Source organism: Malaclemys terrapin, chromosome 9, assembly GCF_027887155.1.
Source record: "Malaclemys terrapin pileata isolate rMalTer1 chromosome 9, rMalTer1.hap1, whole genome shotgun sequence".
Classification (NCBI taxonomy): Eukaryota; Metazoa; Chordata; order Testudines; family Emydidae; genus Malaclemys; species Malaclemys terrapin.
This window is the reverse complement of record NC_071513.1, coordinates 92,840,950-92,866,801: the sequence shown is the minus strand read 5'-3', so window position 1 is coordinate 92,866,801 and position 25,852 is coordinate 92,840,950. Positions and strand designations below refer to the sequence as shown.

At 42.9% G+C, this 25,852-nt stretch overlaps 1 protein-coding gene across 4 annotated transcripts in view; it reads right to left on the bottom strand.

Annotated features, from left to right (window-relative positions):
• The window catches only part of NAALADL2 (N-acetylated alpha-linked acidic dipeptidase like 2), an 899,698-nt gene that overhangs the window by 641,823 nt on the left and 232,023 nt on the right, over positions 1-25,852 (bottom strand). The window contains exon 1 of one of the 4 annotated variants that reach the window (XM_054039850.1): positions 9,588-9,685. The exons of the other annotated variants lie outside the window; for them this stretch is intronic. Within the exon in view, the coding sequence (XP_053895825.1) occupies positions 9,588-9,630 (43 nt within the window). The 5' untranslated portion in view covers positions 9,631-9,685. Of the gene's footprint in view, positions 1-9,587; positions 9,686-25,852 lie in introns of those variants that run through there. 4 annotated transcript variants of the gene reach the window in all.

Here is a 25,852-nt window from a genome sequence, read left to right as displayed (position 1 = left end):
AGGTGGAGGTGGTTGAGGGAGAGTGGAAAGGGAGATGGGAGGGACTGGTGAGCGAAGAAGGATATGACTCATGAAAATGCCAGAGAAGGAATTGACCAACTTTTCACCCCTAGTCACAATAGATGAGGGTAGCAGGCCACCAAGAACATAACAGGTGGGTGGGATCACCAGGCATTGCTTAGTAAGTGATGATTTTAGAGGGAAAATTGAAGAGCGTGGTTGGATTCTCCATGAATTCTGGTAAGTATCCACATCCAACTTCTGAAAAGCAGATGTTCTCCCACCACTCTGTGCATTTTGTTTTAATTACTGAGTTGTGCTATCATAATGCAGCACTGTATAACTGTGATAAAACAAACAATCACAACTCCACCCCCTGGCAGGAGTGCTAGGTGGGGGACGCCCCAGCACCCAGACCCTGGCTGCAGCCCCAGGACTGGAGGAGCTCTAGCTTCCTGCCTCGGCCTCAGGGCTGGGGGAGCTCTCACTCCCCGCCGCAGCCCTGGGGCCATGACAGGAGGGGAAACAGAGCTTCTTCGGTCTTGGGGCCACAGTGGGGGGGGGCAAAAAGGAACAAACTGTTTGCGTGGCCAGAGTGGGGGGGGCAGAATGGGGCAGACCGTGGGTGGAATGGGGTGGGGCTGCGGGGGTGAGGAAGGGGCAGAACAGGGTATGGCTGTGGGCAGGGCTGCAGATGGAAGGGATGGAACGGGGGCTGGACTACAGGCAGAAGGGGTGGGGAGGGGCCTCACACTTGGTTAATTCAACTTTGGGTGAGATGTTTACACAAACCTCAGAGGATTCTGTTTTGAAGTCAACTCCAAAAAAGCTGAGCCTGGTTTTGGGGATCTGCCACAAAACTTTTGCACAATCCAGGAAAACACAACCTCTGTAATACCTCCAGTATCAGTGCCTTCAGGCATCAACTGCTGCATGCTCATCACATTTAACTCAAGCTGCCCAGAGGCAGCATGAGCATCTGCACCCAATTATTCCAAATATTCTTCCCCTTCCACACATGCACAAATTTATGTTCTTTGCTTGTTCAGCACAGTTGCTGCTTCCTCCCCACTCCTAAATTATCCTCCTGATTTAGCTGACAAACCGGGCTGATAACAGGGGTGCCAGAGTCAGGAAATGCTGACCAGGCCCCTCTACCTGGACAACTCAGTCCTTTTACTGGAAAGCATTACTTCCCTGAAGGCTCTATTTCTCCCCTCCCTCTTCAAATGCTTTCCACTGCCAAAGCTGGCCCAGCCCCTGCTGGAACTGTCACAGAGCGGTAAGAGAGAACCCAGCTGCTCCTTTCTTGTGGACACAGTAAAGGAGATGGAGTAGAACTGCCTCCTCTGCCTGGCCCCCATTTTGTTCCTCCTCCCTACAGCCACTGCTGGGATCAGGAAAGATGGAAAATGTACAAGAAAAATTCACCTGCACAACTCAAAAGTGGAAGATCTCATAAATTATCCAGAAGGGGCTCCGGCGGATGCAGGAGGCTGGAGTGTGGGAGGGGGTATGGGCTCTGGGCTGGGGGTGCAGGTTCCAGGGTGGGGCCAGAAATGAGGGGTTCAGGGTGTGGGAGGGGGCTCCGGGCTGGAGCATGGGGTTGGGTTGGGGGGGGGAGTGAGGGCTTCAGCTGGGGGTGCAGGCTCTGGTGTGGGGCCAGGGATCAGGGATGCAGGAGGGGGCTCTAGGCTGAAGCTGAAGGGTTCAGAGTGCAGGAGGGGGCTCTGGGCTGGAGGTTTGGGGGCATAGGGGCTCCAGCTGGGGGTGCAGGCTCTGGGGTGGGGCTGGAGATGAGGGGTTTGGTGTACAGGAGGGTGCTCCGGGCTGGGACCAAGGGGTTCGGAGGGCAGGAGGGGGATCAGGGCTGGGGCAGGCTTCGTGCAATGCTTACCTCAAGCTGCTCCCAGAAGCAGCGGCATGTCCCACTTCCCCCTCCGGCTCCTACGCGGAGGCGCAACCAGGAGACTCTATGCGCTGCTCCATCCACAGGCGCCGCCCTTTCAGCTCCCATTGGCCACAATTCCTGGCCAGTGGGCTGGGAGCCGTGGAGTCAGCGCTCGGGGAGGGGGGATGGAGGCAGCGTCAGAGCCACATGGCCGCACCTCCGCCAGCAACAGCAGGGACCGGGAGCCGCTTGCGGGGAGCAGCTCGTGAGTGCCCCCCACGGACCTCAAACTGTTTACTGTGGACACCTGTGTCCGTATACGGACACATTGCTGACCCCTGATCTGGGGTGTAAACTGTGCAGATCCACCAGAGTTATGAAGTTTCCACTTAGAGGAGCGGTTCCCGAACTTGTTCCGCCGCTTGTGGGCTGAGGAATGCGCTGGCCGCCACTTCCAGCAGCTCCCATTGGCCTGGAGCAGCGAACCGTGGCCACTGGGAGCCGCGATCGGCCAAACCTGCGGACGCGGCTGGTAAACAAACCGGCCCGGCCCGCCAGGGGCTTTCCCTGCACAAGCGGCGGAACAAGTTTGGGAACCACTGCCTTAGAGGAACTGATGCAGTTACAGGTTCAAAGCAAAGTTTGAGCAAGGCACGTGTCACCTGGTTTCCATTTCATTGCTAGAGATTTGCAACACTCTAGTAGTAAGTCTAAGAAATATGCATTATGTGTAGCTTAGAAACGAAATATGCATATAGGGCCTCCTGGCAGTTTCTGCATCCTAGGTAGACATATTTTGTGGTAATATACATAGGGTCTAGGATTTATATTTAAATTTCAAGAGTTTGTGTTGGTCTTTTATAAAGTTTAACCTGTATATGGCAGACATCTTGGGTAAGATCTGAACTTCTCACAGTATCAGAGTGGCAGCAGCCCATGAAATCATAGGCAAACATAAAAATATATATGGGTTTATTCTAGTTGCTGCAAAATGAGAATGCATAGTCCAAATATTTAGGAGCCCTCCGTTGTGTCTTTTTAGCTTGTGAAATTGGATCTGTATCGTTTGCACCTTTATCTAAATACGATCAGTTTACACATTCACTTGTACCTGCAGAGGCAGAGGCCAAATGTGAACAGAGAGCTCATAAAATACAAATAACTTTTATATGGAAATCAGAATTCAAAAGCATGGTTGAGTCAGAAACTTTGTGGATAGTTCTCTGAAAACATCCACTCAATGTGCAGCAGCAGTCAAAAAAGTGAACAGAATGTTGGGAATGATTAAGAAAGGGCTAGATAGTAAGACAGAAAGTATCATATTGCCTCTATATAAATCCCTGGTACACCCACATCTTGAATACTGAGTGCAGATGTGGTCGCCCCATCTCAATAAAGATGTATTGATACTGGAAAAGGTACAGAAAAGGGCAACAAAAATTTATCAGGGGTTTGGAACAAATGAGGAACATATGAGGAGAGATTAATAGGACTGGGACTTTTCAACTTAGAAAAGAGACGACTAAGGGGAGATATGGTAGAGGTCTATAAAATCATGACTGGTGTAAAGAAAGTACATAAGGAAGTGTTATTTACTCCTTCTCACAACACGGGACTAGGGGTCACCAAATGAAATTAATAGGCAGCGGGTTTAAAACAAACAAAAGGAATTATTTCTTCACACAACGCACAGTGAACCTGTGGAACTCTTTGCCAGAGGATGTTGTGAAGGCCAAGTCTATAACAGGGTTCAAAAAAGAACTAGATAAATTCATGGAGAATAGGTCCATCAATGCCTATTCGCCAGGATGGGCAGGAATTGTGTCCCTAGCCCTGTTTGCCAGAAGCTGGGAATGGGCGACAGGGGATGGATCGCTTGATGATTGTCTGTTCTGTTTATTCTCTCTGGGGCACCTGGCATTGGCCACTGTCAGAAGACAGGATACTGGCTAGATGGACCATTGGTCTGACCTAGTATGGCCATTCTTACTTTATGTAACTTATCCTAGTATGTCCAGTTTGCATAGGGGAAGGTCAGCAGACTCCAGCTGTTAGACTATTGGGATTGAAAGAAAAAAAATATGCCAGTCAAAAAACTTACAAAATGTTCTTTGCCCTTTGAAGTGGGAAACTAAAACAAAACAAAACTCATCAAATACATGTTTGTAAAACACTCCAGGGTCAAATTCTCAGGTGTGCATGCAGCTCCCACTGGAGTCACACTGTCATTGAAAATGGCCTGAACCTTCGAAAATGAGGATGACTCTACTGACTGTGGCCTTGGCTACACTCGGGACTTCCCAGCACTGCCCGGCAGCGCTGTGAAGCGCGAGTGTAGTCGCGCCGCCAGGCTGCAAGAGAGCTCTCGCAGCGCTGTATGTACTCCACCTCTCGGAGGGGAATAGCTTGCAGCGCTGCGAGCGAGCGTGCAGCGCTGCAGGCTCGGATTACACTGGCACTTTACTCGCTGTGCTCGGGGGGGGCGTTTTCATACCCGAGCGCAGCAAGTTGCAGCGTTGTACAGTGGCAGTGTAGCCAAGGCCTGAGCTTAGTTGATTTCAGCTCTCCAGAATATATTTCTCAAATGGGCGAAGGATGCTAAAGGATGGTGGGGGGGGGGGGGGGAAATGCGGCTCCTCAGCATTTGAGGTTTATATAGGTCATCCAGTAAGAAAAATGATATGGAAGAAAAAAAATCCTAAAATAATTTTCCATGTAGTAAGTCAGGATCTACTGTCTGCTACACTCCCCAGCTGCGAAAAGGTCGCTAGCACGTTCTAGTGCATTTTAGGATTTGACTTCCTTCAACTTCATGATCAAAACAAGAGAAATGACAATTTTCTGACTATTCCTAAAGATCTTCCCCCCTTCTACCAAAAATCCACTAACTCCTTCGATCTCTGCCCCACTTATTGCATTGACATGTTGCTATCTCCCTAGCAATGGGCTCCTGTTTCAATAACAGGCATGCTATATTAAGAAGCAAAGCATGCAAGCACACCTGTGAAGATTGGGAAAGGATCCTAATTTACAAGCAATGAGTAGGTGAGAGCAGGGACTGAACATCAGAAGTCCAGGGTTCTATTTCGAGCTCTGCAACTGACTCAGTTGATCACCTTGGGTAAGACAACTAACCCCATTGTGCTTCAATTTATCCATCCTTAAAAATCAGTATGGTAAGGTTTTATTATTATTATTTTTACTTGTTTCGTGAGCGGGGTTGTTTCTGTCAAGCCAAAACTAAAATCCAAACAGCTGTTCTCAACCACAATTGAAGCGAGGAAGCAAAGCAATAAATATCACATCTGTGATGAAAGAGTTAAAACATTTGGGCAGTGTTATAATGGTTTATGCTGAAGTCAAGCACAGTGCTCTGCACTGATCCAGGTGTTGCTGGCTCTGTGGGACTGTTTGAATCGCATACTTTTGATAGCACCTGGACAGTGATCAGTATGTACTTCTTCAGGTCTCTACATTTGCCACTTTGAAATGGAAGTCGGGAATCTACAGGAGGCAGCAATAAAATGAATTATTTTAAACTACCCATTGTGATTGTTCCTCGTTGGTGAATAGAGCCAATCTATGTCAGACATGCGACCACAGAATACCCTCGCTATTATCGTTCAAAGCGCCAAAAGGGGTCCAGTGATGTTCCACTAGTACTTTTCCACAGACCAAACAGGCATTAAAATGTCCAAGGACTAGGGTCATTATGTGCAAAAAAAAAATAGCATTTTACAATAGGCCTTCAGAATTCGTACCTCCTGCTACAAATCCGCCATTAATAAGTACAACTGATTGCACTGATAATGAGCATTATTCAGAGTGCTCCTCACTTCTCAACTATACTTTGTTAACTCACAGGGGGGCTTACTCATCCCGACAGTGCAGCTGGCTGGAGTAGACTCCAGGGCCTTGGGGTTCTCTGTGTAGGGTAGGGTTGCCAACTTTGGTTGGACGAATTCCTGGAGATTTCATTAGATGACATAATCTTTAATTAAAGATTAATATTTTATTCCTGGAGATGCCAGGACAATCCTGGAGGGCTGGTAGGGGGGAGAATCTAGAGGATCCATGGAGAGACATCTTCTGGACCACTCTCTTCCCTACCCCAGCTTTACTCTGTACCATGCAGTGGGTGCCCATTCCTCACGTGGGCTCCTGAAATCATCTTCTTACCCCTTTGTGTAGGAGGAAAAAGGATTCTCATTCAGGCCTGGGCTGAATTAGAAAAAGTTGCACAAGGGTAACTACATCAGTGTAAAAATCTATAAAGTTGTCCCAGCGCAAAGCCCTAAAGAAGACACACTTTGGGCTCAATCTGAAACCTGTTTACATCAATGAAAGAATCCTACTGACCTCATTGGGTATTGTATCGGGACTTTAACCAGTTGCTGCTTCTCAACCCATGGAAACCTTACTTAACAATTAAGCTAAACTAATCTAAACATATGTCCACATTCAATTTTAAAAGTGATTTAATTATACCAATGCAATTTTTATCATACAGACAAGTCCGAAGAACAAAATAAAGTATTTCTAGCTGACATTTTAATAATCCTCATATGTGACAGTGACCTCCCAGGCCTCCACCACCAAAAGCTTAAGCTGCTACAGCTTGAGATAAAGCACTAAACCTCTTTGTCTGAAGCTGCGAATAAGATTCGGGGAAGGGGGGGGAGGGGCTGGGGAGAGAACCATATTATACATTCTCACCAGATAGAATGGACTCTCTTTGGTCATCTTTCATTGCAATATGGGATGCAATAAATTACAACACAAAACAATGTCCTCTCGAAAGCAAACAGTTACTAACATTATTAGCCCTCCCCATACTGTTTCCAAATTCTCCAAAATCGCACATTAAGATTAAAGAAAGCCATGCAAAGTGCACTGCATGCAGGGATGTGTCTTGATTCAAACTGTAATAAAACGCACAAGCAGGGTAAAAAAATATTACAGTCTTCTCTACAAGTGTAAAAGCATAGTAAGTGTCCATGGACAAGTCCTTTCTAAAATACTCTCAGTTGAATCATTTTGAATCAGGAATCAATTTAAAATCAACAGTCAAAAGGCCTATTGTTCTATGTTTACCCATTCCAGAGCCGCACCCCGGCCCTCTGAATGCACATTCAAGTGAAAACGAAAGTGTACAACATTTCAACATCAGTGTCTGAAAATATTTACAGAGCAGATCAAGTGATAATAGCAGCAACAGAGTTAAGGAACAGATTTCTCAAGTTACTTTAGTTGAAGTGAAATAGAAAATTGCAGTGGCAGAGTGACCTTGTATTTCTGATTGACCAGATGGCTGGAACTGGCTGATTTATGTAAGCCTGAAGCAGAAATACACCTTTCTTTATCATCTGATGCTATTCAGTGAAATGAGGTGGCAGCCCCCAACCAGTCACTAGTGTACAAGTATCCTCATCTCAAGACCATCAATGGCATTAATTTTCACGCTTACAAGCAGATGTTGCAGAGAGGCTAACGAATGAACAGGACTGGACTCCTGGGACTCTACAAGTGGTTCCTCCACAACAGAACATTGAGGGACAGAGCGAGGAAGTTTGTGCACCTGCTGCTCATGCTGTATCTGTTCTGTTAATAAATGAGGCCAGCCTCCAGGACGGTCAGTCTGGCACCTTCAGCAATTCACACAAGCCCTACCTCCACTACAAATATATACATAAATAAAGAAGAAATACAGCCACCTTGCCATCAATAACTTCGAGAGGTCTTTGGTGCAAACTCTTTCGTTATTGATTTTCAACATCAAATCTCTAATTATTTTGGAGCATTTCTAAAACAAAACAAACCCAGAAAGAATCTAACTTTCAGGACAGAAATGCAGAAGAACAGGATGTTTTGTAAGATACAAAGGATCATATAACACTTCTTATTTTTCTGAAAAGAGCCCTTTCACCCCATGGTCCTAATTCCAACCCCAGTTACACTGGTGTAAGTCAGGAGGGACGCCATTAAAGTCAGTGGAAATAAGCCGGTATAAAAATGGTACAAATCAGGTCAGGTTCAGAGCTATGTACATTGATTGAGTTACATAAGACAACGGGATTACCCAGCCCTCATTTTACACCAGTTTTGCACTGATATAATTCCACAGGTATCAATGAAGTTACTCTTCATTTACACCAGCATAACTGAAATCAGAATCAAAGCCGATATGTCTGAAGAGTATGCAACCATATGTTTTTCCACAATTCAAAATGAATAAATAAATAAATAAATAAATCCTCCTCATCATTGTGACATGCAAAGGAGTTTCAGACTCACAAGCTAGAAGTAAAGGGTCATGTTACCTTTTCTTGCTCCCAGAAGCAAAAACCCTGGATAATACTTAAGTCAGTGGTGCAGTTTGTGTTACTAAGTGGCTGCAGAATCAGGCCCAGAGAGAGAGAAAGACTATGACACAAAAGGAGCGGAGAGAGAAAAAAATATTCTAATAAAAAATAAAAGCTTGATTCTTCTCTCTCTCTCTCTCTCTCAACAGTTTTACACTGTAGTTAACTCCATTGATCATAATGGAATTAGTCCTGATTTATATTAATGAGAGGAGAATCAGACCCTAAGCACGGTAAGTTTACACGCACACACACCATATGTGGGGGTACTGGTGCCAGCCTACCTTTTGAGGAAAGCAATAGAATAGGCTTCCCTTTGGCTAGAAAGCCACCCGCTGATTTCAGTTGTAGGACAAACATGTGTGAACTGAAAGTAGCTTTGTGATCCTTGCCAACACAAAGAGTAGTTGGAGACTCCAATTCCATGAGTTTTATCCATCGACACTATGCAGAATTAATGGGGACTTCTCAGTTACACACTGGGGGAAGGTTAAAGACAGGAAGGAATTCAGCAAAGGGAAAATTTAGGCTGAATGTCAGGGAAAACATCCTAACTGGAAAGATCTAGAAAGTCATGGAATAGCCTGTCAAGAAAGTGTCACTGTTCGGAGAATTCAAAGCTGGACTGGAGAAATGAAATCCTCATGTTAACGACACAATAAACAAGGACAATGCAAGCTTCTCAACTGCCCCGCTCAGACTTCTACTAAAAGATCACGGAGTTCTTTTCTACCAGCTATCCTTTGTGTTGGTACTGCTTACAAGAGCAGTCTTAGCATTCACAAGTCAATGTTATGTTAGCACAAAATGACAAAGAAAAAATGAATAAAATGGGAACTGAAAAGGAAAAATGATATATATTTTTCATTCCTGGCTGTGCCCAGCTCTGAACACCTGTTGCATGCGTCTGTAGTATCAAGACAAAAACTACAATGCCGATTTCCTAACTAAAAAGGTTGGGAAATAACTAAACTTCATTAGAAACAGCAACCCACAAAATCCACAGGTAACCTTACGGTTAAACACTGAGCTTCTGTCAACAATGGACGACTTCCACACACACTGCTAAATGCTACCACAACTGTGGCATACACTCCCACACTCCTCTGGATTAATGCAGCATTTCACAAACAAGAACAGGCTGCAAGCCCCGAAATGTGGCTTTCCTTCTTTCTCCCAAAATGCTTGCACATGCAGAAACAAGTCACCCTCTGTATGTCAAGCAGCACATGTTGCTGTTGCTGAAAGCAAAACAGAAACATACATCCACTGTGACTAACCTAATACCCTTTCTTTTAGGCAACGAAACTGTTTCATACATTGTGTGTACTTACCTTGCAGGGATGTATTAGGTAAACTTGTTGCATTCTCTCCCATATTTTTTTTTTTTAAATTCTTTATCAAGCGGCCAAGCAGTCTCAAGTTGAGTCAGTTACTGTGCAGGTTTTGACCTCCAAACTTTCTACTGTAGCACTGTAACCATATACCTGACTTTCTTCTGTGAATAATTAGTATCCTGCTTCCTGAGTTACCTGGGCTTGCCTGACCTGTTTCTCTATGAAGTGACATCACACCCTTTGATCTCTCATGCTGTATTAACATGTGCTTCAGAAAACATTGCTTTGTCTCACTTGGGACTCTTCTGTTCATTTCCCCCCAACTCATTTTTTACTTTCACTTCTTCAGCCAAAAAGCGGTTTGAACAACTTTTATCATTAGCAGATAGTGTCATAGTCAAAACGCTGAAGCTTTTAGAAAGTTAGTAATTGATTTTAAAGATTCTTTGAATTTGCATTTCATAGGGGAAGCTAAAAATAAAATGTTGACTGTCATGCTAGTCTATGTGGGAGAGGAACTTTACAGGCACAACTGTTAAGCACAGAGAAAGATGAAAATTTGAGATAGGGTGGCACTGGCAAAATCCTCAGACAAATTTTGTGTGTTTTCACAAAAATGATCTCCCAGAAAAATGATTTACCTCAACACTGCAATTTCAAGACTGTTTTGACTGTATCATTGAGGAAGGAAGGGGAGTACAAACAAAACAAAAGGGTATTTTCTTTCTCTACCCTTCCCGCTCTAGCCCAAGGACACAAATGCTAAGATAACACTACCCAAGCGGCAAGTTTGTGGTCTGAGGAAATATTTACTCTGTTCTCCTACATGAGGCGAACAAGCAGCATTTTCATCTATTCACGCCCAATTTACCAAACAAGCATCATTGGCTTTTTAACTACTTTATTTTATTTTGACATTTACATGCATATCTATAAAATATAAAACAGTGCTGATAAACTGGCGCTACAACATTACTCTGAGGGAACAACTATGAAAGAAACGGAATTAAATACTATTAAGGAGCTACAGCAATATTCAGCTGGATTTAGATCACTTACGGGTATGCCTGTGCTGCAATCACCGGATGTGATTGTAGCGCATATGGACATACGCGAGCTAACTTTAATCTAGCTAGCATAGGTACTGGAGAGTGAACCCGTTACAACATGGGTTTCGGCACGGGCCGTACAAGGCTGCCCAGAACGTTGGGAAATTGCTCGTTGGGCTGGCCTGCACTGAGGCCCAGGCTGCCGTGACTTCACTGCTCTGCCACCTGCGCTAGCTAGATTAGAGCTAGCTTGGGTATGTCTACACAAGCTGCAATCACACCCAATGACTGCACTGCAGACATACATGATGAGTACAATCCGATCAGTAATGCTAGACATGATCCCTTCCCTTACCCCAAAACAAAAACAAACAAAAAAAACAAACTAACAAAAAAAGATTTTTTTTTTAATGTTGATTTTTAATGTTTTTCTTCCTCAAGCTGTAGCAAAGCACGAGAAGAATGGATTCAGGGTGAGAACAAAAGCATAAAGAAATAACTGAGCTTAACATGCAGTATGAAGATTTCAGTGTTATCTAGCAGCTTCCTCTGATACACTAGTAACTTAATGGCATTTTATTACGTACACACTAGACAATTTCTCTTATCTATACACACAAGTATTTTTTAAACCATCCTCAATGAACCACCCCCCTATTTTAAGAGAGACTGCCTAGCCTAGCAAAAAGAGCACAGACTGCATGCCAAGACTGCTGTGTTCTACTGCAGATTCTATCACTAACCCGCTGTGACACCTTGGGAACTCACCTGTGCCTTGGTTTACAATATGTAAAAGGGCAAGGCTCGTACCTACCTACCTTACACAAATGCAAAGAAGCTGAATGGATTGTCGTTTAGAAACTGCACCAAGACCTTTGATTAAAGCAGAGACGACAACTGTTGATAGCAGAGGCACAATTTAAAGGTTCTGGGGGGAATGAGACTGCCACACAGAGGTTTTCAAACTGTGGGGCGCACCCCCCAGAAGATTGTTGGGTGGAAGGGGAGGGACGAGTGGTGACGCCAGGCAGCTTGGGCAGCGATGCCAAGCAGGGCTCGGTTGGGCCAGTCCTCGGACGGTGGGGGTCAGGGAGGGAACGCCACCTCCACCCCCACTCACCTCAGCAGGCCACTCAGCCTGTGTGGGTTGGCGTGCAACCAAAAAATTGGGGGGGACAACACCCCATATGCTGCCCCCATGTGTTGCCTCTGGATTAAAGGCAGATATAAATGCAATATTTTTCATTTGCACATTTATTAAGTAAGGGAATGAGATCTTCTTTCACAGAGGGATAAACAAGCACAGTGTGTAGGAAATGTGCTATACTTTAAAAAATATGAATGGAGAAGGATATTTAGTCTCCAGAACATGGAGAATTCATACATAAAAAGTTTGAGGCAGGCAGAGAGAGGAAGCAGGAGTCATATACGCTTTCACCGCACAACTGTGACAAAAAAAATCTTCATTCCTCGTCTTCAACACGCACAATATTCCAAGCCATGGTCCTTCCTTGAGCAGAGTAGATCATTAAGTTCAAGTATAGGGTGTGGTGGTTTTATGATGTAGCTGAAACAAGGCCCAAATGAACCCATTACATATGCTTTCCTGAACGTATTATCTATACCAGGATTTGTCTCCATCATAGGCGAAACCACTATGCCTCCTAGCTTCGGGAAGATGCTTTACTGAGGAGACACCATTCCTGCTTCTCATACCATGTTTCTCTGCAAAGTACTTCCAACTGCACTGCACATTCACAAACATTAAACTCTTTGATGCCCTGAATTTGAGACCAAGTTAGAGCTTAATCCTCTGTTTGTTCAGCCCAATGGGCTGGGCTAGAGCATGCTCATTTCTTAGCTGGAGGGAATGGTTTACGTCTTCTGAGTAAACCCTCTAGCCAATGTACTTCAAGAGTACTACAAGAAGAGCTGTATCCAGTTCTCCTTGCCTGGAAAATGGGTCAAGTCCAATGCAAAAAGCTTCTATGGTTAAATCTTACTTTCACCCAGGTTACCAGACCCTGTACTGGGACTGTCAAGGTAGGCGGGATGGCATCCTCCTGTCATGAACAATGGGCCCGAGTTCCCTCAGCTGACTATGGGGCTAGCTGGCTCAGCCCTGAGGCCAGTTAACGAACCTAGCTGGGATGCGGCACAATCATCTGACTGGCCAGCCCACCCTATTGACAGAGGGCTAGTGGAGCTGCTCTGTGGTTTTTGTGCACCCCTCCACCCTCTATGCAACCTGAAAACCCCTGTGCACTGGATTGCTCCATGGTACACAGAGGGTACAAACCTCCCCTCATTCGTATGCTGCCCCCATGTGGAGAAGACCCTCACTACTTCAGGGCTCTCCACTCCCCTGCATGGGGAGCATGAGCTCAATATTGAAGACAGTGTCAGTGCAAAAAAAAATGTAACTCCTGAATCCCAATTAGATTCTCTATTGCAAAGTATGCAGTATTTTGTTATTATTATGTCTACATTGGTCTCTCTCTCTCTCTCTCTCTCTCACACACACACACACACACACACACCCTGAGAGCAAGGAAGCACCTAAATGTCCCATTCTATTACCATTTCTAAACAAAGAGGAAATTATAATGATTTGTATGTTCTTTTACAACTGTGCAGAGGTTGTATTTTTCCATGGAAGACTATGCACTCAGTTTTTTTTTCCAGCAATGAAAAAAGAAGTCTCAAGCAACAAAGAGAAATGTTCGTTCCAGCTGCTGAGTGCTGACATTCTGCATTTGGCAGCATGATTCTTTCTGATTTTAAGCTTTTAGCGCCTACTAAAGTGTTCTGTGGCTTTTCAGGTTCCGAAATTTTATCACATCACCTTCTGTTGATTTTTTAAAATATATTTAAGCTTCTGAGAGTTAAGGGAATGACAGTTTTGAAAATGTTTCTTCTATTTTAAAAGAAACCTACAGTCAGAAACAGTGCAAAAAGGACTGGAATACAATCGTTTTCACACTCCCTTTTCAACAACCGCTTCTAGTGGGGAGAGGTGGTTAGTTCCATTTTATGTTCTCCTAAAACTATTCATTGTGCTCAATTATGTGTAGCAATTTAAATGGGCTGTTTCCCAAAGAATCAATCCTAGTTCACCTAATTTATCTGTAGCATGACCCTAACGTAAAATATAGGCGTTTCCACCCCCCAAAAAAGCACTAAAATTGCCTTTGTTGTAAGCATAGAAAAATACAAGCCAACCGAGGTAATTTTAGTTGTTTTTTGGGTCTTAGGAGGTAATTGATGAAGAATGAAGGGAAATATAGTTTGCTAGGGTGTAAAACTAGCTTTCAATTATACTTCTGTTGAAGGAGAAAAGGTAAATGTTAACCCGTATGCAGATACATGATAAAATATGCATGTGTAACAAAATGAAAACAACAAATCAGAGATATAGCAGGTGCTCCTGAAAGTTGAGTACTCCCCACCTACAGAAATTAAGCTTACTATGACATTTGAAAACTGGCACGTGCCCAAGTACCCTGGGGAAGTTTTTATAACACAGCAAGAACATAGGTGTGTCAAGCACACTTGCTGCACTCTGAGCATCTGACACCTCCACATATCTTCCCCAGCCACCATAGTTAACACTTGCTGCATATCCAGGTCTTATCTAGATGAAACACTCCCCACGAAATCAAAAACCAGCACCCAGAAAGCTGATCACTAGATACTTACCAGTCAAATAATTGTAGGCTAGTCAGTTCACATAAGCACATAAGTTCCAAACTCCTAAGCTCCTAATACACTAAGATCTCAAGCTTCTAATAATCTGCACAAGATCACTGATCTGTAGAATGACCATATTTCCCAAAGGGAAAACGGGACATCGTTTGGGACAAGCCCGAGCCCGAGCCCTCCCTCCACTTCTCTGCACAGGGCCGGCGCAGGGCTGGTGTTGCTGCTCGCAGGAGCCCTGCCTACCCCCTGCACAAGGCTGGGGCTGGCATCACTGCTCGCTCAAACCCTGCCTGCCCTGCTCCTGAGCCCTGCCTCCCTCCCCTCCATGGGGCTGGCATTGCCGTTTGCCTCCATGCATGTTCCTCCTCACCCCACTTTGACGACAAAAGTGGGCATTTGTCCTGTTTGCTCTTGTCAACTTTATCAAGAGCAAACAGGACTAATGCCCTCTTTTGCCAAAAAAGTTGGGACGGCCAAGACACGGCTTAAAAAAGGGACTGTCCCACCGAGGATGTATGGTCACCCTACTGATCAGGAGGCCTTTCACCATCTACAATCTCTTCATAGGAAGGAGCCCACAATCTGGCTCATGTTACGTAAACCTAGCTGGATGATGCTGCAGGCCCAGTATTAGCACATCAAGTCACCCAGTCTACTCAAAATACACTACAGACCTAGGGCCATTACAAGGCAAGGACAGAGGGGGAGTAGCTATCGTATTCCAGTATAACCTTCTATGGAAGACGGGTCACCTTGACACAAAATCCTTTGAGGGTATCCAGAAGCTTTGCAGATCCAGAGAGTAGTCCAAACAAGCAGTTTACTAATCCCAAAAGCAAAGGTTTCCTACAGGAGTTGCCTGAGATGCTGTCTGACATGGTGATAAAGCTCTCAAGTCTTGTTTTCCTTGGAAACTTCCAACATCTGAGAACACCTCTGATGCAATGGCCCTACTTATTAATTTCTGCATAGTCATATTTTGAACCTGATTTTAGGCCTGGATGGAGCTAAAGGGAAGACAAGAAACACCCTACTTATCCCTGGACTGGCTTCTGCCTCTTTCAGGCTGAGATCAGAACCTTCCCCTGCTATCCAAATAAAATGAATGAGTTTCTGAAGGTCCATCCTGGAAGCTCATGGACCCAAATCAAATTCCATATACCCCTTGATTATTTTAATTAATTATACACTATGGAATTGCACCCTGAAAAGGCATCATGTAGCTCATCCAAGACACAGCAAGCCACCCACTAAGCAACACAGACCGCCAAGCATACATCACCCCAGTGACCTGTCTCTCTTTGCTAGTTTTGTAGGGATTGCAGAGTCAGGTTCAACATTTCAGTCCTCCTCTTTCAACACCTCCAAACAACAGCTCCCAGTTGCTTAGGGACTACTACACTCTATATGCTCATGACTTCCACTGACCGTTAGAACAATGGAACGGTCATTTTCAATAGTGAAATAAACCTGGGCAGATAGCAGCTTTCTTGGCAATAGGCCCTCCAACCTGGAACTTGGTCCCAGAAATAAGGCTAACAAATGTGTCAAACTTGAGGACAAAATGCAAAACCCATTTCTTTGACATAGCCAGCCCATATTAATGCCAATTCAAAATAATAGACAATAGTCCAGGTCTTCCAGTTGGAGGGGAGACAGAGAATTGGGCAAATGATTAGCGATTTTGGGTGCCCAACTTTAGACACTTTAAAGGAGTCTGATTTTGAGAAAGTGCTGAGCATCTGAGCCTCTGAAAAACCAGGCCTCTCTAAAGGTGCCTCAAGTTGGGCACCAAAACTTGAAGCACGAAAAAAATCACTAGTCACTTCTGAAAATCCTGGCCAACATCTTTATGTGAAAACTTGATAATTTGAAGAGGTATTCAGATAACACGCTGATTGGGATCATATTAGAATCTAGGTAGATGGATACGTAAGAATAGACAGATCACGGTGATAGGCCAAGTGCCATAAAAATCTGGCATGTCACTATTATTTATTATTTGTAATGCAGTAACACCTACTAATCACAGCCCAAATGTGCTAGGCACTATAGAAACATACAACAGAGAAGGTCCCTGTCCCATAAAGCTCACAATCTCAGTATTACAAAAAATAAATAGTGAGGGTATTAAGTACATGTGAAATTTCAGTGATATAATTGCTTTTCTTCCCAGGATTTGGAACAGAAAATTCAGAAGGTACAGGAAGGTCTTTTATGCAATGAACTCTATTCACTTCCTGAGCCAGTCACCCTATAAACATGCTACTAGATTAACAGTAAAGGTACTGTGAGAGGGAGAGCCCTTGCACAAAGCCTGCTGGTAGTGACTGAACTGCCAGTCAAGACACCGCTAAGGGATTATATCCATTAAGATAATTAATACCTAGCTTTCAGCAGTGGTAAAAATGCCTGTGAAGACAGGGGAAGACATGGTGATGGCAGGTTTGTTTGTTTGATGGAGAGGAGAAGAGGGACACGAAGATCTTATTTCATGCAGAACATAGGTGTGTTATGGATAGAATTACAGCCCCTTTCTTTAGTCTCCTAAATTACAGCCAGTAGCTCATTCAGCCTGCAACCTTTATTAAAGCTGGAGAAGAGAAAAATAGGTATGTCCTTGTATACACCTGTTTTTACAGTGAAAATTGTCTAAGCATAAAGCAAGAAAAAAGTCTTGAAACACAGGAAAATATATTTTCAATGTCTGTACAAATGATAGATCAATGAAGAGGTGACTGAACATTAGCACACACTGGCTGAGAGTCTGTGGAAGTGAGTCTAGGCTACCGCGAAGTGGAGTTTATAGAATCTAGACATGAAATTACCTTCCTTCATCAAAATTAGAGGACAGTTTTAATGAATTTAATTCTGAAAGGGACCTGAGCAAATATCAATCTCCCTTTGCTCAACAGCAGAGCTAGAAAATAGCCTCTCCGAGTGAAATTCACCTAGCAACACAGGTGCTGCAGTAGAAGCCAGACACAGCTGACAGCTGCAGAGCACACAAGGGGAGATGGGGTGATGGGGGGAGGTGGCAGAGCCATGGCTGTCCTACTTGCCGTTAGCAGATCTCACTTCTGCACAAGGAGAGGGCAGGTGGGGGTGGGCTGGCACCAGAGTGTGGTCAGGAGGCGACAATTTTGTTTGGCGCAACTTCTGAGGTTTAAAATTTTGTTTTAATTCTGCATTGGGGAAAAAACACCCAAGACCTTTGGAATGTTTTTGTGAAAATGTAAATTTTCAAAATGTCTGTTTTGGGATGAAAACTCACGGGAAGGCAAGCATGAGTCATAGCTGAGTGTTTCATCCCAGATCACTTGAAATCAGGGAGACTAGTCACTTTATCGTGAGTCTTCCACATCCCAGGCCAACACCCTATATATCAGTGGCCAACTTGCCTGCAGTTTGGTGGAACCACTGACCATGAACTCCTGCATAGGCACGCACACGAGTCACAGCTCCGGAGTTTGAGCAGCATCCTGTCTCTGGACCACAGAGATCATTTTCTTTCATTTTGAAGTATATTATTATTATTAGAGCTAGTGGGGGATTTTTCACAATTTTTTTAAATCACGAAGTGTGGATTTATAGATGTCAAAACTTTTAGCAAAAACATAGTTTTGACTAAACTTTTGTTGGGAAGGTTTTTCCTGTCGTCTCGGATGGAACTTCTGGTTCGAGAGAGACAGAAAGAGAGATCCAGAATAGCCAATGGTCCCTTTGGGGAGAAGTGGCTGTCTCTCATTTTTCAAGAAAAAATTCAAAAGATCTATTTTCATTCCAATGTGGAATGAAAAGAAATATTGAAAGCCTGAAAAAAGTGCCTCTGAAGAAGTGGGTTTTTTACCCACGAAAGATTATGCCCAAATAAATCTGTCACTCTTTAAGGTGCCACCTCATTGTTTTTGTGGCTACAGACTAACACGGCTACACCTCTGATAATTGAAAGCCTGAAATTTTTCATGAAACATAATTTTTGTTTTTCAGCCAGCCCTATTTATTATAGCACTCATCACCACCTCAGTGTCTGAGCACTGCGCAAATGCAAATTTACTATGCATCATATTGTTCTTAAGCATTTTATCCTCATTTGAGAAACAAGGAAACAGGCACAGCGGGATTAAGTGACTTGTTTCAGGTCTAATAGAGAGCCTGAAGCAGAGCCAGAAATGGGCCTCAGATTTTCCAAGTCCTATTCCTATGCATTAACCCCGAACCCATCCTCTCGGACTTAATTCCAACCCTCCTTCCTATCCAGCCCATGAATGATTCACTTGCACAACACCCATTAATTAGGGCTGTCTACGTATGTGAGAGAAAGACAGAAATTCTCCCAAATGAAGCAATGACTGGCTAACACTAATCAGCAATAGCAAGCAATTTATATGCTTTCATTGCTGTCTTTATTGATACTATTTTATAGCACAAAGAAATGTAAGGAAACCAATACCACCAATTAAATGGCGACAACATTAGGCCAGATTTACCCAACAGTAGTGACTAGTCTGTTATCCATGTGCCATGGAAATACTATAAAAGGAGGAAGGTAATGGGGTTACTGGTTGAAGCTGGGAATCAAATCTGCTACTGACATCTGAATTCTTCTTGTGCCATCAGATGTTGCTCAGGGCATGAACAAGACTCTACCATCCCTGTCTATACTGGGCCACCCTTTGCACATTCTCTGTGTTGTTAAGTCCCATAAATTTTCCTTTTTGGAGTAGTGTTTGATGGAGGACCCTTTTACATGTTCCCCAACAGTCCAATGGCATGCCCATCATGGCAGAAGCTCTTGCTTCATTCTTAACATATGTCCCCCACATTTCCATCTTCTTTCTGACATGATGTTTGACAATGCCTCAGTTTTCCCACCTGTAAAAAGAAAACATTTCCTTCTTTTCCCTACCCTTTGTCTGGCCTGTCTATTTAGATTGTAACTCTTTTGAGCAATAACTGTCTTGAGATCTATGTACAACAGCTAATACAATGGGGTCTGATCTCAGCAGGAGATTATTATTTGTACTACAGTAACACCCAATCACTGTCTTGCACATAAAACTATTTAGCTACCTCAGACTTGATTATTTAGGATATGGATGGCACTTTGAGATTGCAGGAGGGTAATTAGAACAACATGACCACCAGAAACATAATAAAACAGCAGATCTTTTGCAAAAAATGGAAAAAGAGACGTTTGACACCACAAGCAGTGTAAAAAGAGAAAGCATGTTATCTGGTGATGGAACCCAAATTTAGGACGAGGGAAAAGAGGGCTGGATTTTGTAGCTAGCCATCAAATAATATTATGTAAACTTTCTGCATGAGACATGAAGTGTCATCTTTGAAGAGATCTTATGGCAAGTGAAATTTAGGTTCATCTCCCAGAATTCTGAAAGTAATCTTCTCCATTGGCACAATCTGCATCATTAACTACAAGCGATTCAGTTCAAGCCAGTAAAGCAGAACTGCTCTTTTTGCCCACAAAAGAAGTTTTTTTCCCCACTCTTTGACCTAAGCTTTCCATCCATGCTCACTCTGAAAGGGACAGGGGTAGGTGAGAAATAGCAAGAATAAAGAGCGAACGGCTTCATGTTGGCATCTGCAAATTCCTGTTATCAAACAATCCAGAAATAGAAGCGTAGAATGTTTTCTATTTTTTTTTTAATTCTTCAGGGGGCAAGAACTGTCTCTGTCTGTATATGTACAAGAACTAAGAAGCATCTAAACTGTACCTGACAGGGAACAATATGAGCTCTTTATGTATGAGGATTATCTTGGTGTCTGCTAAATATAACACAGTGAAGTCTTTTTATCCACAACCCAGGCAGAAGATGGGCCAGCACCATTACAAGCATTCCCATACTGCACTGTCAGTATGCTTACACCTGTCTCGGAAGCACCAGCTGTAGAAGGAGGAGAATAATTCAATCTCTATACCCATCCAGTCCTTAGCCTCAAAACTGCATCTGAGGACAGTTGTGCCAATTAATCCCAGCTGCGTGGAGGCTCATTTGTTTGGTACTTAGCTGAGACCAGATGTTAACGAGCATATCAGACCCTAGCTGGCCAAAGCAAAGCCCTACACTCAACTCATTACTCTATCTGTAATGGGGTGACTTTGGAATGCTGCATATGATCAACTCCAAATTTTCAGGGACTATTCTGGGCATCCATGGGCAGAACCCTATTGATTTGGGAGCAAATATGATCATCAGAAAAGTCTGATTCAGAGGAAAATCAGGGGCCCCAGACTTCCAGCTGGGAAGGCAAAGGAACCTCTCTGTCACCTCCTGCTGCTGCCCACACATATCAGAGGCAGAGGAAGGCCGTGGGCAGAGACACAGAGGGGAGCACAGGGTCCCTGCTATGGTGGAGAGGGGCAAGGAGTGGGGAGGAGGAGGACAGAGCTCCTGGCATGAAGGAGAGGGTAGGGAAATTTGCACGGAGTTCCTGACAGAGCTGTGGTGGGAAATAAACACAATTACTGATTTCCAGTCCCAGCCCCACCTCCCTCAACTCGAACCATTAGACAAGACTCCTCCCCTGTAAATGTTATACAGAACTAAACATAGTTTATAGCTTGATTGTGGGATCTAAATTCAAAATTATAACCTGGTTTCTTTCTACACTTGATGCTTATGTTTATGGCTGAGTTGTGCACTCTTGCCTTCGTAAACATAGTTTCCATTTTCATCAGGCCCTCTCTAAGTAGCGTCTCTATAGTGCCCTCAGAACTTGGCTCACATTTGCAGTAAAGAAAACAATCATCAGGGCCATCTCCAACATTTTGTGATGGGTTTGCAAAACTATTTCTCTTACACAGTTTCTGTGCACCCAGGATCATGCCATTATATGTAAAGCTGCGCTGATAATCAACTCTCTGATCCTGCCCCAAATTCCTAACTTATTCTATATGATCTTTGGTTCTGTTCCCCTACCCTTCTACTCCAGGAGACGTGGAGCTCAGCATGTATATTTGTTTCCTACGGTACACACACAACTAATTCATGGGAACTGGGATTGCACACCCCTAAAAGTAGCATGTTTCTGAACCAATGCAATATTAGTAACTCACTTGCTTTGGCTATTAAAGGGCCAAGAAAGACACACAAGGTCTCGCTTAGAAACCAAAACACCATCATAGGTAGGACATCTTACTATAAACCTTTTAGGTATAAAAGAAAAATAAGTGAACTAATATAGTATTTCTTTTAAATAAAACACTACTTCTGATGTTCAATTCATCCTTGATGAAAAGGACACCAGATGCTTGGATTTTTGAAATGGTTTCTCTAAATGTACAGAAAAGCACTTCACATTTGTAAGGAAGAAAAACGTGCCTGTTCTTGAGAAAAGCTCCCTTATTTTCTTCTTTCTGATGCAGAGAAAAACAGCACATGCTGTGCTGAAAAGCGTTAACGTTTCATACATTCGCATACAAACTGACATTTGCAATACATTTTCCACACAATTATCTACGTACACTAAAAATTTCCGTAAATTCCATTTCAGAGACAGCTTATACTGTATAGTTTTTTTTCATATTCTGAGCAATATAAATGTTTCCCCTCCAGGAACATTGTCACTTTTGACCAATGTGAGAACTCACAAGTGGAGATGAGGCAGACGCTTAACAAGACTCAAGGTCAGTAAGAAAATCTCTCAAATGGAACATTTTAATTAGGTCCACCAATGAAAACAAACTGCAAGGACGTACAAGGAAGAAAATAAAGGGAAATGATTTTTTTTAAATCATTAGATACTTGTGGAAAAGAAGAAATAAGGGTCAAAAATTTCTACAGTGCTTTTGTAAAGTAACAGCCTTCCGACTGTCATTTCCCCCTCCCCCCCATGTAGGTGTCACTCCCTCCCCGCCCCACAATGTAGGTGTCAAGTGATTTAAAATTTTGTTTAAACAAATGCGTAAACTCAAAAGCACATTTAATTAGGATTCCTCCTCACTGTATAAAAGTAGCTGGTAGGGAGTAGCAATATGGGACACCTTTTCTTAATGGAATTAAGATACAATTTTATACAAACCATTCTGTTCTCTATAGTTTCTTATGCCACTGTCATCACTGTAGTATCTGGGCACCATCAATTAGTGCATTAAGTGATTAACTACATCTACCACATGTAGTTGATTCTGATTCTCAAGGCCCCCCTGGGGGGAGGAATGGATGTGCAATGGAGCGTACCAGTTTGGAGCAGAAACGGGGAGTTCAAAACTTTCATAATTTTTTTTAAGAGAGTCTTTGGTAATCCACTTGTAAAATCTGTGTTACAAATCTTGTAATGCCTAATTCGTTACATAAAGATTATGAAGATAGGTACTCATTGTTTCCAACAAATGAATTAAGTGGCCCAGGAGCCGTGACACACCAGAAGCAATTGTGATGTAGGGGATTGGGAGTCTATGCCCAAGGTTCTGCTTCTGACCCAGCTGCCACCAATGGATTTGTGACTATGGGCAAGTCCTTTAACCTCTTTCTCTCCACCTCAGTTTCATTATAATTTTGGGGGGTTGTTTGTTTTTCCATAGAAAATATCAGTTTCATCTGAATGGAAGTTTCCCCGGGAGATGTCCATTTTCTATGACTTTTTTTTTTTTTTTTTTTTGGAGGAAAACACTTGAGTTTTCAGCAACCAAAACTTTTTGAAAATGTTTTGTTTTTTGGCAACTAAACACTGAAAAAGTTCAGCTGGTGGATTTTTTGTTATTGTTTTGGGGTTTTTTTGGCCCTACTGGCTAAATTTTTTAAGCTTTCAGGTGCCAAAAACAAAAGAAGGGGAGGATGGTTATCAAAACCTTGAAAATTCTGTAAAAAAATATATATATATTATCAACGTTTTTCATGGGAAAAACCAACTATTTCCTGATTAGCTCTAATGCTCACCTATTTTTTTGTGAAGCGTGTTGAAATATATGGATAAAAGATACTGTACGAGTGCTATTATTTTTAGCAATATGGTTTGTAGTTATTAGCAATATTTTTATTCACTATTTATATTGTGGTAGTATGACAAAGTAGGAATATTCTGTCATACTTTTATGAATTCTATATTTGTGCGTTGATTTCCCTTATATGACACATTATTACCTGTAAGTGGAAAAGGACTGTTTGCTCTCAGGGCAGGCTAAGAGGCATAGGTATGAATGTCACCTACATGTCTGAGACTAAATAGGTCATTGGAAAAAGACTAGTTGAAGCTGACCCTGTATCAACGGAGAATTTGTGAAGCCAATGGCAAAGTCAGTCAGCAGGACACTGACACGTAGGGACCAATGATCCACAGGGACAGAGAGTTCCCCATCTCTCAGCAGAGAAACTAAGCAACATCCTCCAGTTCAAGAACAAGAGACTGGGAATCTGTGAGGTGAGGGGATAAGAGTTGGAATGAGTTGGCGCTCCATCACCAGGAGTCTAACCATGGAGATCAGACAGATAGAGTTTGAACAATGGGGTTCACTACAGCCTGGCTGGGCTCTGTGCTAAGCAGAATGGCCTATGCTTTAACCTTCAGTTCCCTATGCTAATCTCAGTGCTTTCTATGTTGTGTTCCAGTTGGCTAATAAACCCTATTGTTTGAGTGTCACTGTAAATGCTTTCAAGCTACACAGAGTTCTTCAAGTCTGCGAAAGGTACAGAGTGTCACAGCTAAATATAAGATCAAACAGATACTTTAGCATAAGGAATTAGCACATATTCTAAGGGACAGTTCAAGGTGAAGTATCAGGGGGTAGCCGTGTTAGTCTGTTGCTACAAAAACAACAAGGAGTCTGTTGGCACCTTAAAGACTAACAGATTTATTTGGGCATAAGCTTTCGTGGGTAAAAACCTCACTTCACCTTTTACCCACGAAAGCTTATGCCCAAATAAATCTGCTAGTCTTTAAGGTGCCACCTGACTCCTTGTTGTTTTTCAAGGTGAAGGGGCCCTAGCCTCTGTTTGTCAGAGGGTGGAGTTGGATGGCAGGAGAGAGATCACTTGATCATTACCTGTTAGGTTCACTCCCTCTGGGGCACCTGGCATTGGCCACTGTCGGTAGACAGGATACTGGGCTAGATGGACCCTTGATCTGACCCAGTACGGCCATTCTGATGTTTTTATGTTGTGCCCCAGCCAGCCAGAGGTACCTACTTTTTTCTGCTCTCCACATTCCAGTTCCCTGGTCCAGAAAACAGGGATCATAATACTAGCTTTAGTAACACAAAAGTTTAGTTATGTTGCTGAACAAAGACATTGGCATTGAAGGTGAAGTGATGAACAGAGCAGTAACAAACTCATTTTCAGTCCATAACAAGAGAGAAAACAGAAATATTTACTCTCCCGCTTTAATTTGGCCTTGAGTCAAAGTATGAGGATTAAACAAATTAAATCTGTGTACAACAAGTTTAAACGACCAATGTATATGAGATGATACTTTCTTAGTTGAAGGCTCAGAATACACCCCTTTGGATCTAGTATAATGGGAAATGAAAAAAGGGATTTTGCTGCCTTTCAATACACCCCATCATTTAGAATGGTGATTAATTGCAAGAATTTAATTTTTTTTGCAAGATTATATTTTTACTCTAAAATCTTTGCACCGCTAATTTCCACCGACCCTCATTTTGGTGAACGTGTAGTCGTCATCAAAAGCTTGAAATCAAAAGGATAAACTGACTGATGAAAGCAAGCAGGCTTAAAAAAAACCCAAGGGACTGAAAAGTGCTTTTCTAATATTTGTTGGCAAGAGAACTAAAATGCTTATAAATGCCAACTAATGCTGAACTTTATCTTGCACAACTAAGAAGAAAAGCTTACCGCTCTGAAAACCACATTGAGAAGGTTGAAGTGTAAAAACCTCGGTGAAATGAAATCAAAGGCTTTTCCTCTTTTTAAAATCTATTTTTATGACTTTATTCCCTACACCCTTTTTCTCTCTTACAGAGTGTGCTTCTTAAAAACACTAGAATGTGCAACCACTGGAATTCTGACCTAGCAAGAGCCCAGGCTGTGGTGGCAAATACAGAGTATAAAACACAGAAAGTGTATTATAAGGGGAGATTTTTCAAGTCAATGGAACTTGTGCCCTAATTCCTTTAGAAACTTTTGGAAATCTACCCTATAAAGTATATATGAGGGGGATAGAATCCTTCCATTGGAAAGAGTTAACAACTACTACAGACCACCCTTCCCTGTAGTAGCAAATGAGGAATTTAGACAATCAATACTGTATTAAACACTGTCGGAGAAAAACACAGTTCTCACTCTTTGGTTGGGTGCAGCAAAGTCAGATATTTTTATTATCTCTAGCAATTGCATGGAGGGAGAGAACTATACAGGTCTCTCTACAGGTAAACAATTACAGCAAGCATTTATACCTTTTGTTACATACAATAATAAGCAACAGCTGCATTTTGTTTATACATAGGTCATCCTGATATCTTATTTTTCTCACTTCTTTAGACTCTAGTCTACATTCCATATTACCTACTCAAGGTCGCAACAACTTCTCACACAG